This window comes from Carettochelys insculpta, chromosome 8 (assembly GCF_033958435.1).
Source record: "Carettochelys insculpta isolate YL-2023 chromosome 8, ASM3395843v1, whole genome shotgun sequence".
In the NCBI taxonomy this organism is placed as follows: domain Eukaryota; kingdom Metazoa; phylum Chordata; order Testudines; family Carettochelyidae; genus Carettochelys; species Carettochelys insculpta.
This window is the reverse complement of record NC_134144.1, coordinates 2,347,800-2,363,168: the sequence shown is the minus strand read 5'-3', so window position 1 is coordinate 2,363,168 and position 15,369 is coordinate 2,347,800. Positions and strand designations below refer to the sequence as shown.

At 46.0% G+C, this 15,369-nt stretch overlaps 1 protein-coding gene across 9 annotated transcripts in view; it reads left to right on the top strand.

The window, feature by feature from the left end:
- Positions 1–15,369, top strand: part of HDAC4 (histone deacetylase 4) — a 325,988-nt gene that overhangs the window by 259,809 nt on the left and 50,810 nt on the right. For all 9 annotated transcript variants that reach the window (XM_075000715.1, XM_075000713.1, XM_075000714.1 and 6 more), the window contains exon 16: positions 10,079–10,199. In XM_075000715.1, the coding sequence (XP_074856816.1) occupies positions 10,079–10,199 (121 nt within the window). The remainder of the gene's footprint in view (positions 1–10,078; positions 10,200–15,369) is intronic.

The following is a 15,369-nucleotide window of genomic DNA, read 5'->3' as shown; positions in this document are numbered from 1 at the left end:
TATTGCTTCTATGTATTTGATGATCCCTCTGTGTTGTAGAGACAAGGAGGAGACTAACAAAGGCACACAGATATAATTAACTTCCTATAATACTGGTTGATCTTGAGAAAAGTGCATAGTACACAGCTTCCTCTGATTAAGCTAGCCTAGTTAGAAATAATTTCTGAGGAGTAAGGAGGGTTAACCACTTGGGGGCAGCATTGTCATAAGCTAAACTTCTAGTGTGAGTAGTTGGGAGAAGAAGAGTTGAGGCTGGCTTGTGTCTGAAAAGTCAAATCGAGCTAAACTTTGGGATCATTTTCTCTTTATTTGAAAATAAATACACAAGACAAACAACCTGTTGTTATTTAGGTCATTGTTTACAAGGAATGCAGAAACCATGCACTATAAATTGCCTCATCTCCTGTCTCCGTATGGCAGACATTCTCCATGTGGCAATAAAGCACTTTGATCTGTAAAGTTTAAACAACTGTTACTAGCTTTAAAGTGGCCCTTCACACTGCTCCCCAGGGCGGAAATATGGGAGTTACCGTCGACACTCGGCTTTTTTCCTCCCACATTTCCCTGGTCTGTAATTATTTTCTGATCATTGGTAGATCAACCTTATCTTGACCCTGCCTTTCCCAAAAGCATTAGCTGTGTGCTAATCCCATCTTGTCTTTCCTTTTACTATGTCCTTTCTTATAATCTTCATCAGTCTGTTGCCTGTAAACCTTAGGGTGCTCAGAGTGCCCTAGTTTCTATGTTCTAATAATCTTCCTGCTCCTCCTCCTCCACTGCTTTCCAAATGATCTCCAAACCTTCTCTCTCCCCACTTCCTTATCTTCAAAATGATGCCTGGACTTGCTGCCCCCTGCTTGCCTGTCTCATTTGCCTCCTTGCCATGTACTCACTTCACTCCTAAACTTCCCCCTTTCCTACCCTCTGAGCCACTCTAATTGGGGTCACTCATTAATTGTACTGATACAGTCATCTTTCTGGAGCTCTTCCCTTGCCCAAGTCACATCCTACCTCTTTGTTTGCATTTAAGCAATACCAAAATGAAAAGTATCTATAAAAAGTGTCTGGGGAAGGCGAATTTTCAGATTTGAGTGACTTACAGAGGCTTGTTGGAGTCTGCCTCTCCTGCCAATGCACTGTCTCCACATAACCCTTTACTCTTCCCTTGGAGTGCACTGCAAACTCTTGCTGCTGTCAGCGTTCATCTCTCACTCTTATGTCAGGGAACTCGAATGGTCCAGAAGGAATTGATGGAAGCATCCTAGAATGTGGCTTCTTCTTCAAGTGGTCCCCGTGGGTGCTCCACAATAGGTGTCGGGCTCGCCCGGCGCCACAGATCGGAAATCTTCCAGCAGTTTCTCCTGGATCGCGCATGCGCCGGCGCGCACCGCCCCCCCTGCGCACCCCTGGCCACGTGCGCGATCCAGTCCCCACCAGTTCCTTCTCAACCGCCATCGGCTGCAGATGGAATCCACTCAGGCTAAGGCCAGAGTCAGATTAAATAGTGGTTTTTTTCTACGTGTGATTTGTTGTTTTTGGTTATTTTAAAAAAAAAAAAAAAAAAAAAAAAAAGAGGAGCGGAGAAGAGAAGAGCGGACGTGAAGGCCATTTAGGCCGCCCGCTGCCCCGCAGGCCGGTGATCACTATTTGGGGTGGAAGGGCACGGATTAAGTGCTAAGTACCCTATTAACAGTAAAGGACTCACCGCAATGGCCTCTTCAGGTTTTAAAAAGCGGGAGTCATGCTGTGAAGCTATGCCGGCCTCCGTGGGGCATAGCGAATGCATCCGATGCCTGGGGGAATCACAGGCTACCCAGAAGTTCTCACTGTGCTAAGGCATAAGAGGAGGGCAGCTTTCTCTGACCCCCTCGGTGCAGAAACGGAGGAAACTCTCCCTGGCTCGATCCTTGCCGGCGTTTGCAGCGAGCAGGACGAGCGGAGCACACAGCCCCCAGCCGCATACTCAGACAAGCGGCAGCGCATGTGGCAGAGGCTGAGCCTCCGGTTATACAACAGCCGGCATGCGCGGCGCCTAGAGCATCAGCCAGGCAAGCGCCGGACCCGGCAGCACCGCCACAGGTGGCACCGGCCCCCGCGGCACCAACGGTGCAGGAGCGCCAGGCACGGAGCCTGCAGGCACCGGAGGAGGATACCCACGCGGCACCGCAGCTGATGGTGCTGAGCGCGGCGCTGACAGCGGGGCCGAGATCCCCGGCACGGGAGGGGGCGGTGCCGGCCCCACAGGGGAGGGGCAAGGCAAAATCAAAAGCCTGGCACCGCAGTCCGTCTCCGGACAGGGCTGCGCTGCTGTTAGCACCAAGCCCTCCCCCTGTGATACACACGCCGCACCGAAGGCCTGTCTCCCCACCAGCCCATCCAGGAACCTCCTTCTCTGTTCCTCCAACCAATGTCACCATGGCTTGGGCCACCTTCACCATTTCTGGGATTGGATCCCCTGGAGTACTGTCACAAGCCAGTTTCACCTCTATCTGTGTCGTCGCGGAGGTCTCGCTCTCCCAGACATCGGGGGTACACACCCCGTGAGTGGTCTAGGTCTCCATCCCCGGACCCTTGCCCATGCTGCCATGGTCGTCCTTATCATGCTGGACGCAGACAAACCACAGGCCTACACCCAGGGGCAGGTCCCCCCCGGCCGCTCAGTACCCCTGTGGGCACTCTCAATCGGGGACGGAAACACAGTTGTCTCAAGGGGAGTTAATTTTAGAACCCCGAGACTTTCCTTCACAATCCTCCAGCGAGCAAGTGTATCATCGACTGCAGGAGCCCGAGGGTTCGAGGGAGGTTTACCCTAGTGGTTCGTCCTCATCCTCCCCAGATGAGGCCGTGGTCCCTGGGGATGTCTTTCCCCCAGATGACCTTAAACAGTTTCAGGAGCTGTTTATATGGGTGGCTTTCACACAAGACATTCAAACGGCAGAGGTGCAGGAGAAACGTCACAAACTCCTGGAAAATGTGAGACCCCCGGCTTCATCCAAAATTGCTATTCCACTGGACGAAGCCATTCTGGAGTCAGCCACTACTATATGGCAGACTCCGGCCTCTGTTCCGCCTACGAACAAGAGAGCGGATAAGAAATACTTTGTCCCAGCAAAGGGCATGGAGTTCCTCTTCAGTCACCCACAACCAAATTCTTTGGTGGTCGAGTCGTCCCAGCAGAGGTCAAAGGCTCTCAGTACAAATCGGGGGGGATCAGACAAAGATGCTAAGAAGCTAGAGCTGTTTGGCAGGAAGGTATATTCCTCTCCTACCCTGCTATTGAGAGTGGCAAATTATGGGCACACCTAGCAAACCATAATTTTGATAATTACTCCAGGCTTACTCCCCTCATGGATTCACTTCCGGAAGACAAAAAGCCGGTGCTAAAGGCGATTATTCAAGAGGGCTACGCAGCATCGCTGACGGGAGTCCAGATTGTTCTGGACGTGGCAGACACGGCGGCACGTTCAACGGCTACAGCAGTGGTCATGCGTAGAGAATCCTGGCCCCAGACGTCGGGTATCCTGAGGGACCTACAGGCGAAGATCGTGGACCTTCTCTTTGATACACAAAAGCTGTTTGCAGACTCAACCGACTCGGTCCCTCACTCCAGTAAGGACTCGAGAGCTACACTTAGAACCTTGGGCATTTATACTCCCCCATACAGTAGAGAAAAATGTTATCCTCAGCAAAGACGCTACGCTTACAACCACAGCGTGCTCAGTATCAACGGGGCTACGGCCAAGCGCGCTATCAACAGCAGCAACAGTACAGAACTCCTAGGCGACGTTCTCAACAAAGCCGTATGCCCTTGGGTCAGGCCCAAAGGCAGCAAGTTTGACGGGTATGTCGGGGGCTGCACTATCAATACCCTTGCTCAATGCCACTCTCATCTCATGTTCCATTGTCGCCTCAGACCGTTCCACTCCCAATGGCAAAAGATCACCACAGACAAATGGGTGCTGGAGATCAGAGCCACGGGTTAGGCGATCCCCTCCCAGTCGCTTCCACCGATGAAGCCTCCCACCAGGCCTCACCTCAGGGACACTGCCATGAGGCGAGGCTCAAGCAGAAGGTGAATCACCTTATGTTCATAGGGGTGGTGGAAGGAGTGCCGGAATAATTCCAGGGGAAGGTTTTTATTCACACTACTTCCTACCAGGGAAGAAAACAGGAGACTGGAGGCCCATCTTAGATCTTCGGGGCCTCAACCGTTACTTGCGCAAGCAACGTTTTCGGATGATCACAGTTGCCTTGATACTCATAGCATTAGACGATGGAGACTGGGTTGCAGCACTCAACTTACGAGATGCTTACTTTCATATAACAATCCACCCGGCACACAGGCGCTTCCTCCGCTTCACGGTCGGCCAGGAGCGCTTCCAGCACAGGGTTCTTCCATTCGGCCTCTCCTCGCCCCCCAGAGTCTTTACCCAAAACCCTGGCAGTGGTGTCAGCCTACCTGCACAGACGGGGTGTTTATTTTTCCCATATCTGGGCGACTGCCTGCTAAAAGGGGCCTCGAAGGCAGAGGTCTCACACATGATACGCGTCACAGCGGACATGTTTTCTTCGCTGGGCCTAGCCATCAACCTCGCAAAGTCAAAGTCCGAACCCACACAACATATAGAGTTCATAGGGGCACGCATACACTCTATCACAGCAAGGGTGTACCTACCCAACGCCCACTTCTGCGCCATCAGTTCGCTGGTGCAAGTCATCACATACAGCCCCACAGTGCCGGTCTTAACGTGCTTACAGCTGCTGGGCTACGTGGCAGCAGCGACTTTTGTGGTACAGAATGCCAGGTTGCACATGTGAAGCCTGCAGCATCGGCTGGCGAGCATTTACAAACCGGCATCCCACACTGTCCACAGGGTGGTGTCGCCCACAACAGAGGTGCGCAGATCCCTGGCATGGTGGGAAAACCCTGAGAATCTGCTAGTGGGGGGTGCCTTTTCACCAACCACAAATTTCTATTTTTCTTACTACCGAAGCCTCCCACATAGGATGGGGAGCGCACATCGGCAACAAGGTAACGCAAGGGCTATGGTCCCCTGCGGAACAGACACTGCACATATCCATACTGGAGCTCAGAGCAGTGTTCAACGCCTGCAACCATTTTCGAGATTACCTACATGGCAAAGTAGTCAGGATTCAATACTGACAATACCTCCACTATGTTTTACATCAATCGACAAGGAGGAGCACGATCCCGTGCCCTATGTGCGGAAGGAGTCCGATTGTAGAATTGGTGCATCGCCAACAACATAACGTTGAAAGCCTCGTACTTGCTGGGCGTTCACACCGTGAAAGCAGATCAGCTGAGCAGGTGCTTCACAATCACGCACGAATGGCAGATCTGCTCCGATCTGCTACGGCGCATTTTTCGTACATGGGGGTTTCCCCAGATCGATCTGTTTGCCACCCAGTACAACAAAAAGTGTCCCCAGTACTGCTCCAGGGCAGGAGTGGAGCGGGGGTCCCTGGGGGACGCATTCATGTTTTCATGGAGGGACTCCCTACTTTACGCATTTCCCCCTCAGCGCTTATCCACAAGGTCTTGCACAAAGCCAGAAGGGAGAGAGCTCGCATGATACTCATAGTCCCGCTTGGGATCGGCAGCAATGGTTTCCCTTGCTTCTGCACATGTCGGACTGCCCACCGCTCCCTCTACCGGTGGTGCCAGACTTACTCACGCAGGCTCAGGGGTCCATAATCCACCCGCACCCTCAGGGTCTGCACCTACAAGCATGGCTAATCCATGGCTCAGCTCCTTAAAGAGCACGTGTACGGAGGGAGTACAACAAGTCTTGGAATGTAGCTGAAGGACCTCCACCAGGAGGACTTACAAGCAGAAATGGACTCGATTCACAGCCTGGTGTTCCACCAAGCAGTTAGCTCCCCTTGACGTTCCTATACCTGTAATACTAGAATATTTATTGGACCTCAAGAGAGGCGGGCTTTCTCTATCCTCACTAAAGGTCCACCTCGCCGCTATATCAGCCTTTCGGCATACAGAGGAAGGGCCCACGGTATTCGCCCATCCTATCGTTACCAGGTTCTTGAAGGGGCTGGTAAACCTGTACCCCCCTCGGAAACCGCTTCCATCATCATGGAATTTGGACTTGGTGCTCAGCACTCTGTCGGGTCCACCTTTTGAACCATTAGCCACAGTTCCCATACATCTCCTTACGATAAAAACAACCTTCCTCCTTGCAACTACGTCAGCCCGCAGGGTGAGCAAGTTCGTGGCAGTGATGGCAACGCCGCACTGCACAGTATTCTCAAAGGAGGCGGTAACCTTAAGGCTGCACCCAGCCTTTGTTCCAAAAGTCTCTTCGGAGTCCAATCTTAACGAGCCAATAGTCTTACCCTCGTTTTACCCGAAGCCTCCCAGCTCCGGCAAGAAGGCACACCTGCATCTCCTGGATGTGAGGAGGGCATTGGCCTTCTACGTAGACAGAACTAAGTCCTTCCGGACAACGGACAGGCTCCTAGTCTCTCTCGCTCCCAGGTCAAAAGGAGAAGGTCTCTCTTCACAGAGAATCTCAAAGCACATTGTGTCCTGTATAAAAATGTGTTACGAGCTTCAAAATGCTCCTTTGCTGGCCCTGCCCAGGGCTCACTCCACCAGGGCGGTGACGACGTCAACAGCCTTCTTCAAGGGCATCGCGTTAAGACATCTGTAGAGCGGCGACCTGGTCATCCTACGACACCTTCGCCGAGCATTATGCCCTGCCTTGGGTATTCGAAGAGGATACCCGTCTGTCGACAGCAGTCCTCTCAGGGGCAAGCTGCACATAAACCGATTTACCCACCTCCTTACTTGGGTTACTGCTGGGTAGTCACCTATTGTGGAGCACCCACGGGGACCACTCGAAGAAGAAAGAGAAGTTACTCACCTGTGGTAACGGTGGTTCTTCGAGATGTGTCCCCGTGGGTGCTCCACCACCCGCCCATCCTACCTGCTTCGGATCTCTGTCTAGTGTTTTTCAGGAGCATCCGAGGCGGTTGGTCAAGGAACTAGCGGGGACCGGATCGCGCATGCGGCCAGGGGCGGCGCGCGGGGGGCGGCACGCGCCGACGCATGCGCGATCTGGGAGAAACTGCTGGAAGATTTCTGATCTGCAGCACCGGGCAAGCCCAACACCTATTGTGGAGCACCCACAGGAACACATCTCGAAGAACCATCGTTACCACAGGTGAGTAACTTCTCTTTCACTTTTCATCCCTGATATGATGCTCCACCTGGGCACATTATATATTTATTAAATGGATGTTGCGGTTGTGAAGTGAAGTTTTGAGGGGTGCTTGCCTCCCCAAAGTATATATAGAATTAGGCATTTCCTGGGAAGACTACAATGCATTTTACTAGAAGTACAGGGGGGAAAAAAAATCTGAACAACAAAAAATCTGAAGACTAAGAGATTAATTAGAAGAGAGAATGGTGTTTCTAGCCTCCCAGTGGGCACAAACTTTGTTACAGGTGTAGGATCAAGTTCTTCACTGGTGTTAATGGGAGTTCTCCTTTGAAATCAGCAGAGATGCAGCTGTTTACCAGATGAGGATTTGGAGAACTGCTATCATTCTACTTGATTTGTGCTTAGTCAGATGATACAAGTAACAAAATATATTATTTGAGAAAGTCTAAAACAAAAAAAGCAGCAGTTGATTATAAGTCAGTTCATCCGTCTAGCGAACAGGAATGCCATCTAGGCAAGTGGGAAACATGAAGGGGAGAAAGGATGAAGGATTAACTGAAAGATTTATCATGAGCAGAATGCGAAGGCATAGAAGGGGGGATTCTTTTTCTTGGGGGTTATTTTCAAACTCTTTGGGGCTAGAGTTTTTGCAGCTATTTCACCTGTAACATGATTATGTATTTTATGTCATCATTTATGTTCAAGAACTCTCAGCTTGTAACGGGACAGGTGTCCCAAATCATGAGAGGGAGCAGCTCCCTGTCGGTCCCCCCACCCCCTCGGTTTAAAGCTAAAGAATTTTATAAAACTACTTACTGTGCCCAGTTCATTTATAAACACATCAACACAGCTTGAGACAAAATCCCTTGGTTTAGCTTGGCTTTCATGCCTGCCATTGTGCCCTCCTCTCTGGAATATCCTACGTTGTATGCACCTAAGATTTTGAGCCTATGGCCAATGGTGAGAGGGCCAAGAGTTCAACACCTGGTGTAGGGCAGAAGTATTTCTGGGGTCTGAATAAAGCGTGAACCTCCTCCTTCCATTTCTGGCTCTCCTCATGTGAAAGTGAAATATACTATGGCAGCACTTTCAAAACAATAGGGATAATTTTTGTCTTGCGCTCCCATGTATACTGCTTCAGGACTGCTAGCAACAGTTTGCACTGACTTTAGCCATACTTAATGCCTTTCTGTTTTAAGAGGTTTTCAATCTGTACATTTTAGAAATATAATATACTGCTAAAATGCTGGAATGTGCAAGTTTTAATAAGTTGTCCCTTCTTGGTCTAGGCTGCAGTGGGTCTATATAAGAGGTGAGGTATAATCTGCTGCATTCTTCATAAAGTTTACACAATGGATTCCTGAATGTCTCCAATGTGCCAGTCCTTTGGCAGTCTTCCATAGTTTCTGATGCTCCTGGGACCTCCACAAGCTGCTGACTGTGCACATCGATACAAGAATTCTCATATTAGTATATTCCAAGTAGAACTCTTGCTGTCAGCAAGATGCCAAAGTTCGGTCTAATATCACTTTTGGGAAAAAAATCATTTTAGGGGTACCGGGACCAAAAATATCCTAAGCAAAGTAGGATAAATTATCACCCACCAGAAACACCCCTGTTTTTACAGTCATATGTTTCATAAACAAAGCAATTTGTAAAGTTCATTAGGCTGCCCAGAATTCACTTTTCCATGTCCTCAAACATAACCTTCTTGTTCAAGCTGTGCATTTCCTTTGCTATATTTTAGAGAGAGCTGGAAACCCCTGTTTAAAAGGCAAAGTCTGTCACTTCTTTAACTCCAGAAAGCTACTGCTTTTTCCCCACCGTGAGAAAAAGTACGCAACATGGAAATAACATTAGGAAAGCACACACTAATGTCAAGGGTCAGGCCAAAGTCTTTGTACTACTTTGTCCCACTCAGCATCTCAAAATAGCATTTCATTGTTGCTCAGGTCTTCTGCTGGCCCACTGCACAGAGGTGATTTTCAGTGGTAGCAGTTACTCAAGTGAAAAGGAGTTAAACATTAAGCCTTACCCAGATTGTGGGTTTGGATTTTGTTTTGGGGTTTGATTTTTTGGAAATTTTTGGGAAATGGTCTAAGTTATAAAACCTTCTGGGTGAAATCCTGGTCCCATAGGAGTCGGGTGTCAGGCCACTGATTACACAACAGCTAGTAAATAAGAGCATGGAGGAGAAACATTGTGGGGGTTTTTTTTGCTTGTTTGTTTGGTTGTTTTTTGGTTTGGTTTGGTTTCGGTATTTTGTTTTTCTGGCTTGTCCTATATCAGGTTGGAATCTTAAATTTGATCTCCCATGGTCTCCAGTCGCACAAAAGGATTTTAATTAACCATTAGTTGTTTCTCTGAAGAGAAGTCCAACCATCTTTGCTGTTCTGCTGTTGTTCGTTGTAGCAGGGTTTCTTTGTGCAGGTTTGAAACACAGTTGTTCTGTCAGTGAACAACTTATGTGGCTGAATCTTAATCCTGAAAATGAGTTATACCATGAAATCATGTCTCGTCAATATGAGAAGAGCTGCTGTGCAATTCAGCAAAGGTTTCAGGGCATGTATTTTTTAAAAAGTCCAAGCGGTTATCTTACATATAAATCTAATCTTTTGATGAATGGGGTTCATGTGAAATCCCTCTTGTGACTAAAAGTCTATTTTTGTCAGTGTTTCCAAACAAAGTACAAATTTTTACTTTTTAATAAAGTATTTGTCAGCAAAAATTGTTTTAACCTGTAATTTAAATAAAACTAACCCTTAGTGCAATATAAATGCCAACAGTGTATCCTTTTTGCTAAAGGAAAAATAAAAGACAGTCTTGTTAATTGTAGTAAATTACAATTTCATCGCTTGTTTTCTTTCCCTGTACAGTGTATTCGTGGCAGAAAAGCAACTCTAGAAGAACTACAGACGGTGCACTCGGAGGCACATGCACTGCTGTATGGCACAAACCCTTTGAACAGACAGAAGCTGGACAGCAAGAAACTGCTAGGTACAGCAAGGGGTCATGTTTCCCTATCTTTTGGTGCTCTACTCATAAAATAACTCAGCCACAGCATGGTGAATTGACACAGAGAGGTAGCTGTGTTTGTCTGTATCTTCACAAAACAAAAAAGCAGTCCTATTGCACTTTAAAGACTAACAGAATAATTTATTAGATGATGAGCTTCCGTGGGACAGACCCACTTCTTTAGATCTGGAAATTCTGAATAAATCATTTTGTTAGTCTTTAAAGCGCTACAGGACTGCTTTTTTGTTCAGCCGTAACACTGACCGTGGCAGTTATTGGGTGTATGCCATTCTGAATGCCACAGGTCATCTCTGGAGCACATCACTGGGATGGCTGATAAGACACTTGGTTTCTCGTTTTCTTCCAGGGTACATCTACATTGGGGTGGGGAACTATGACAGTGAGTCTGAGCCTGGGTCGGCTGACTTCAGCCAGCACACTTCAGGGCCACACAATAGCAGAGTAGATGTTATTTATTCAGGAGGGAGCCCAAGACACTTCCCACTCTCTGGCTTTCAGTGGCCAGATCCGGCCTGAGCAGGGATGTCTCTGATGTTCTTTGTAGCCCCATAGTACAAGTCCACATCTGCTGGCCCAGGCTGCTGATACTCTGGTTTCATTTGTTCTACGTTGCAAAAAAAACAATGGAGAAATATCTTATTTCATCTACTGAAAATGCAAAAAACCTGTTTGTAGCTGCTCCCCTGTCAAATGTAATTCATAGAAAAATAGCAGTCAGGAATATCAGACCGTTCGACTTGGTCACCTGACCAAGGAGAGATTAATTTACCACCGCTTAGTGGCTTGCACTAGTAGTACTGATTACTGAAAATCCTAATACCTGAAGTTCCCAGAGGGTCTCATGCTACCATTTATCTTCATATAGAAATCCTGATTGTGCCCAGAGGATTTCCACTTAATGACACGAGGAGAAAAGTTTGGCAAAATTAGAGATGTGTCTTACATCACAAAAATAATTAGACCTATAAAACCAAATGTATAATACTGTGTGTTTTCAGTTAGCGTTCTGAAGTTTCTGAATTATACTTAAGTATTTTAAGACAAAGAAAAAATACACAATATAAGTTAAAAGAAAAACACCAATTAGGCAGGATTTAGAAACGGTCTCTTTTTGACCACAAGTATAAACTAAACAAAATCAGGGAAAAGTTGTTTCCACAAATTCCTTCCTTTTCCATTTCAGAAACAAGCCCTCCTAAGAGCAGGGCGTGTCACATCCCTGAAATTGTACCCCGTTTGGAGGATAGTTTGACAATATTTATTTCCATTCCATTTCATTTCTCTGTTGTCTGAATATACCTCACAGAGGATATCTCTTTGAGGCTGGGACCATTTTTACTCAGAGTTTGTGTAGTTCCTAGAACAGGGCTGGATTAAGAATATGTGGGGTCTTGAACAACACAGTCACAAGGAGCACTACCCCCCGCAAGATATTAAAATACTAATGTAAAGTCCTTACGCTTTAAAATCTATTCATACTTATTATTATTCATCAAGTATAATAAAATTACACTTAAATTAATTTTAAAATACAAATGGCATGGCACATTTCTTTAGTTCCATTAAACAAGTTGTTTAAACAAAATGGAGTTACGGAGCCTTGGGGGCCCTGGGGCAACTGCCACTTTTGCCCTTATGTTAATCACTGTGCCACTGGCCTAGCACAGAAAGGCCCCTGGTCTTGACCGAGGCTGCTAGGTGCCACAATAGCACAAATAAATGAGTGGGTTTTTTTTTAATTACTTTAGGGAGAGTATACCATGTCTCTTTCTTATACACTCCTTGCTTAGTATGGGTCCCTTGCTGAGCTTGTGAGGGAAGCGGCAGGTTTTAGCATCCAAACCAACCAAACAGAATACCTGTTCTCTAGCAGGACATTGTTTTCTTTTGGCAAAGCTAGTTGTCATCACTTTGTTCGGAGTCAGACGTGCTGAATCTATTATTAACAAATCCTCAAAGAACCCCAAGCTGAAGAGTGCAGTGAGGTGGGATTTCTATCCATGGGACCATCTTGGACTACTAAGCCATTGGACATCTCCTGGCTAACAGCAAGAAAAATACAACTCTCATCCCTTTTGTTAAAGCAAATCAATAATCTGCTGAGCAAGTGGAGAAAGAGAGTAAGAGATGAGCAGGATGGGGTCATGTTGAGCATGAGAGTACTAGTCATGGGTGATGTATTGGAGCCAGTGTGGGGCTGCTCTGTGCGCTCTAGTTATGTACCAATACCTGCCCCAGGACCTGCATTGGGACCGACCAGTTGCTCAGAGGCTTAACTGAGATTACAAGAGATTTCCCACCTTGTCAGAGAGCTTATTTTCCCTGCTCGCTAAGCCCGGGGTTATGGGGCTGTCATGGTCGTGTGGCTCATTTTCCAGCCACGGGACAATTCTTGACCATAACTGTGTATGTCGTCATTATCTGGTTGGCTTCTCCTAGTAAGCAGCTCATGCTGTTGTCGTGTTCTGTCATGCCCTGCATGTGGCTACCAACATTTATTCTTCTGTGGAGCAGGAACCACAGAGGTAAAGGAAAAGGGTCCATCCTTACAGCACGTCTGCCAATCATCCAGCAAAGAAAGATTCAACTGAGGACCTGCAAGTCAGGGGGTGGGGTTGTGGGGAGGAGAAAAGCAGGAGAAAACTCCAGGTTTCCTAGGCTGAGTGGGGACATATCCAGAAGACCCATGTACATAGCCACCCTTTTAGAGCAGGGGTAAGGTAGGGGAGAATGTCTGTAGCAACCCAGCAATGCTTGGAGTTTACTTTTTGTAATGGCTGTGGTCCCCAGTGAGAACAGGTATCTTTGATGTGTTTGGGGGAGAGGGATTGAGAAGTTATAAGCAGATGAATATTCCTGAAAGCAAGCTCATTTCTTCTTTTGTGTTTGCTTCATTTTATGACCCAAGTTTTTTAAACTCTATCAAAGGACTAAACCCACAGTAAGTTTGTAGCTGAAGAGTAAGCCTCTGTTTGAATTACTGGCATGCAGACAATTTTAATGTTTAATAGGTGTATATTCTACTATTCACTCAAGTAAAATGGGTCAATTGCTCTTTATCTGATCTTTGCCCTAAAATAAATCTGAGAGTTGGGAATTTCAGCCCAAAAGGAGCCATTTAAAAAGCTGAGAAAAGGAAAACAAGGATTTTACATGGCATGACTTTTTGTTTGTTCTTGATATCATTTATTGTAGCAGCTCTTTCAGAGAAACCAGGAAGTTTGCATCTCAGATTCCTCAGTATTGTAAACAGGTTCTTTCAAACTTTGTAGAACTCCAGTACTAATTAATTGTACTTTTAAACTGCTTTAGACTTGTATCATCTTTTGAATCTTTCAAAAAAAAAAAAAGACTTTTTAATCCTCTGTGAACATGGAAGGAACCAGTTGCACCTATTTAAATCCATCACTGACATGTGAATTGTCTGTCTGGGTAAGCTTTAAATAGACTCATTTTACTACATCAGAAAAATATTTTATTATATAGTGTCTGAAGTGGATAGTTAGCTGTTTGAGTTGGTGGCTTTCCTGGGCAAAGACCCACTTTGATGAAAGCTTATGCTCCTGTAAATCTGTTGATCTGTAAGGTTCCACAGGACTTCTCGTTGTTTTTGCAGATACAGACTAACAAGGCTACCCCTCTGATACTTGTCTACCACTCATGAAAGTTTTGGATGAAATATAGGCACCTTTCTATCTGATAGCTTAAACCTTTGGAACTTGTAGAGCAGCTTAATGCAGGTGAATAAGACTACTTTAAATGTATGCACTGAAAACATAAAATGTTGTCAGATTATTATTGAATAATGGGTGAATTATGAGTTTGATGTTGCTAGAGGTCTCAGGCAGGGCTATAGTAAGTACTTCCATATGGATCTCATCAAACAATGAATCTTGCAGATGTATTAACCTCACTTTCAGCTGAAGGGGAAAACTTATGCATCTGTGTCTGAGATGCATTTCACTCCAGCATGGTTCTCAGTCACCAATGGGTGCTTTCTATCATTGTTGTTTCTTGATCTGCAGAGGAGTTTGTTTGCATTTAAAGGAAACTTCCTCCATTTTATTATTTCAGTACAGACCAACTAGGATAACAGGAACCCTATCTGGTGAAAATATTTCCATCAAACTTACTTCACTGTTGGCTGAGATGTACCTAAATGTAGTCAGAACTAATGCCAGGCAGATTGTGCCCAGGCTTTTAGTGTGTGTATGTGTATTGAGTTATATACACATTTTTTTCCTGCCTTGTGTTTGTACATGCATGTGTATATAGATATGCACACTCTGTGTGTGTGTGTGTGTGTGTGTGTGTGTGTGTGTGTGTGTGTGTGTGTGTGGTAATCATGAATTGTAATGACAGATGTTCTCTGTTCAAAATTTTTTATCCAAGATCTGTGCATATTATAGCTATTGAGATTACATTCCTTCACAATGGAGTATTGTTAGGCACAAAAATATTCATGTTGATGTACAGGCAGAGAAAATAACATAGGCATTCTCATCTGTTCTCTGTCCTCCCAGCATCTTTTTTCTATTTTTTCAAAACTTCTGAAGGTGGTTTTTCTATTTCATTCTTAAGCAATTCATGTGCTCTGCAGGCTAATAATTTTTTTCTTTTTTTTCATAATCTCCTTTGAAAGCATTGTATGAAAGTGTCTAATGTAGTCCAAAAATCTTTTCCAGTATTGTTTTTTTCACATTGTGCGGTTCTGAACTAACAGGCGCAGCCAGCTAGTAATTCAGTTTTTCATGCTTTAATTTTCCTCCTTTAGTTTAAAGTAGTAGGATCTCATTACAGCTTTAGTCTCAGCAGACGTGCAGAAGTTATTACTATTAGCAGTTACTACTCCTGCTATCAGTTTTATTTCTAGAACAAGACTTTGGCAAAGTCATTATTTAAATTCACTGTAATTGGTTGCAAGCTCGGAACCATACAAGTACAGTAAAATCTTTATTATCCGGCATCTCCAGTTCCCTGGAGATGCTGGATAATGTTACAGTTAGTAGAGCTGGGGACAGCAACTGGCCCTGCTCTCTCTCACCCCTGGCTGAGCAGTGAGCAGCCAGCCTCATGCCAGCTGGCCCCAGGCAGGTCATCTGTCTGATGGCCAACAGCCCCATCAGGGCAT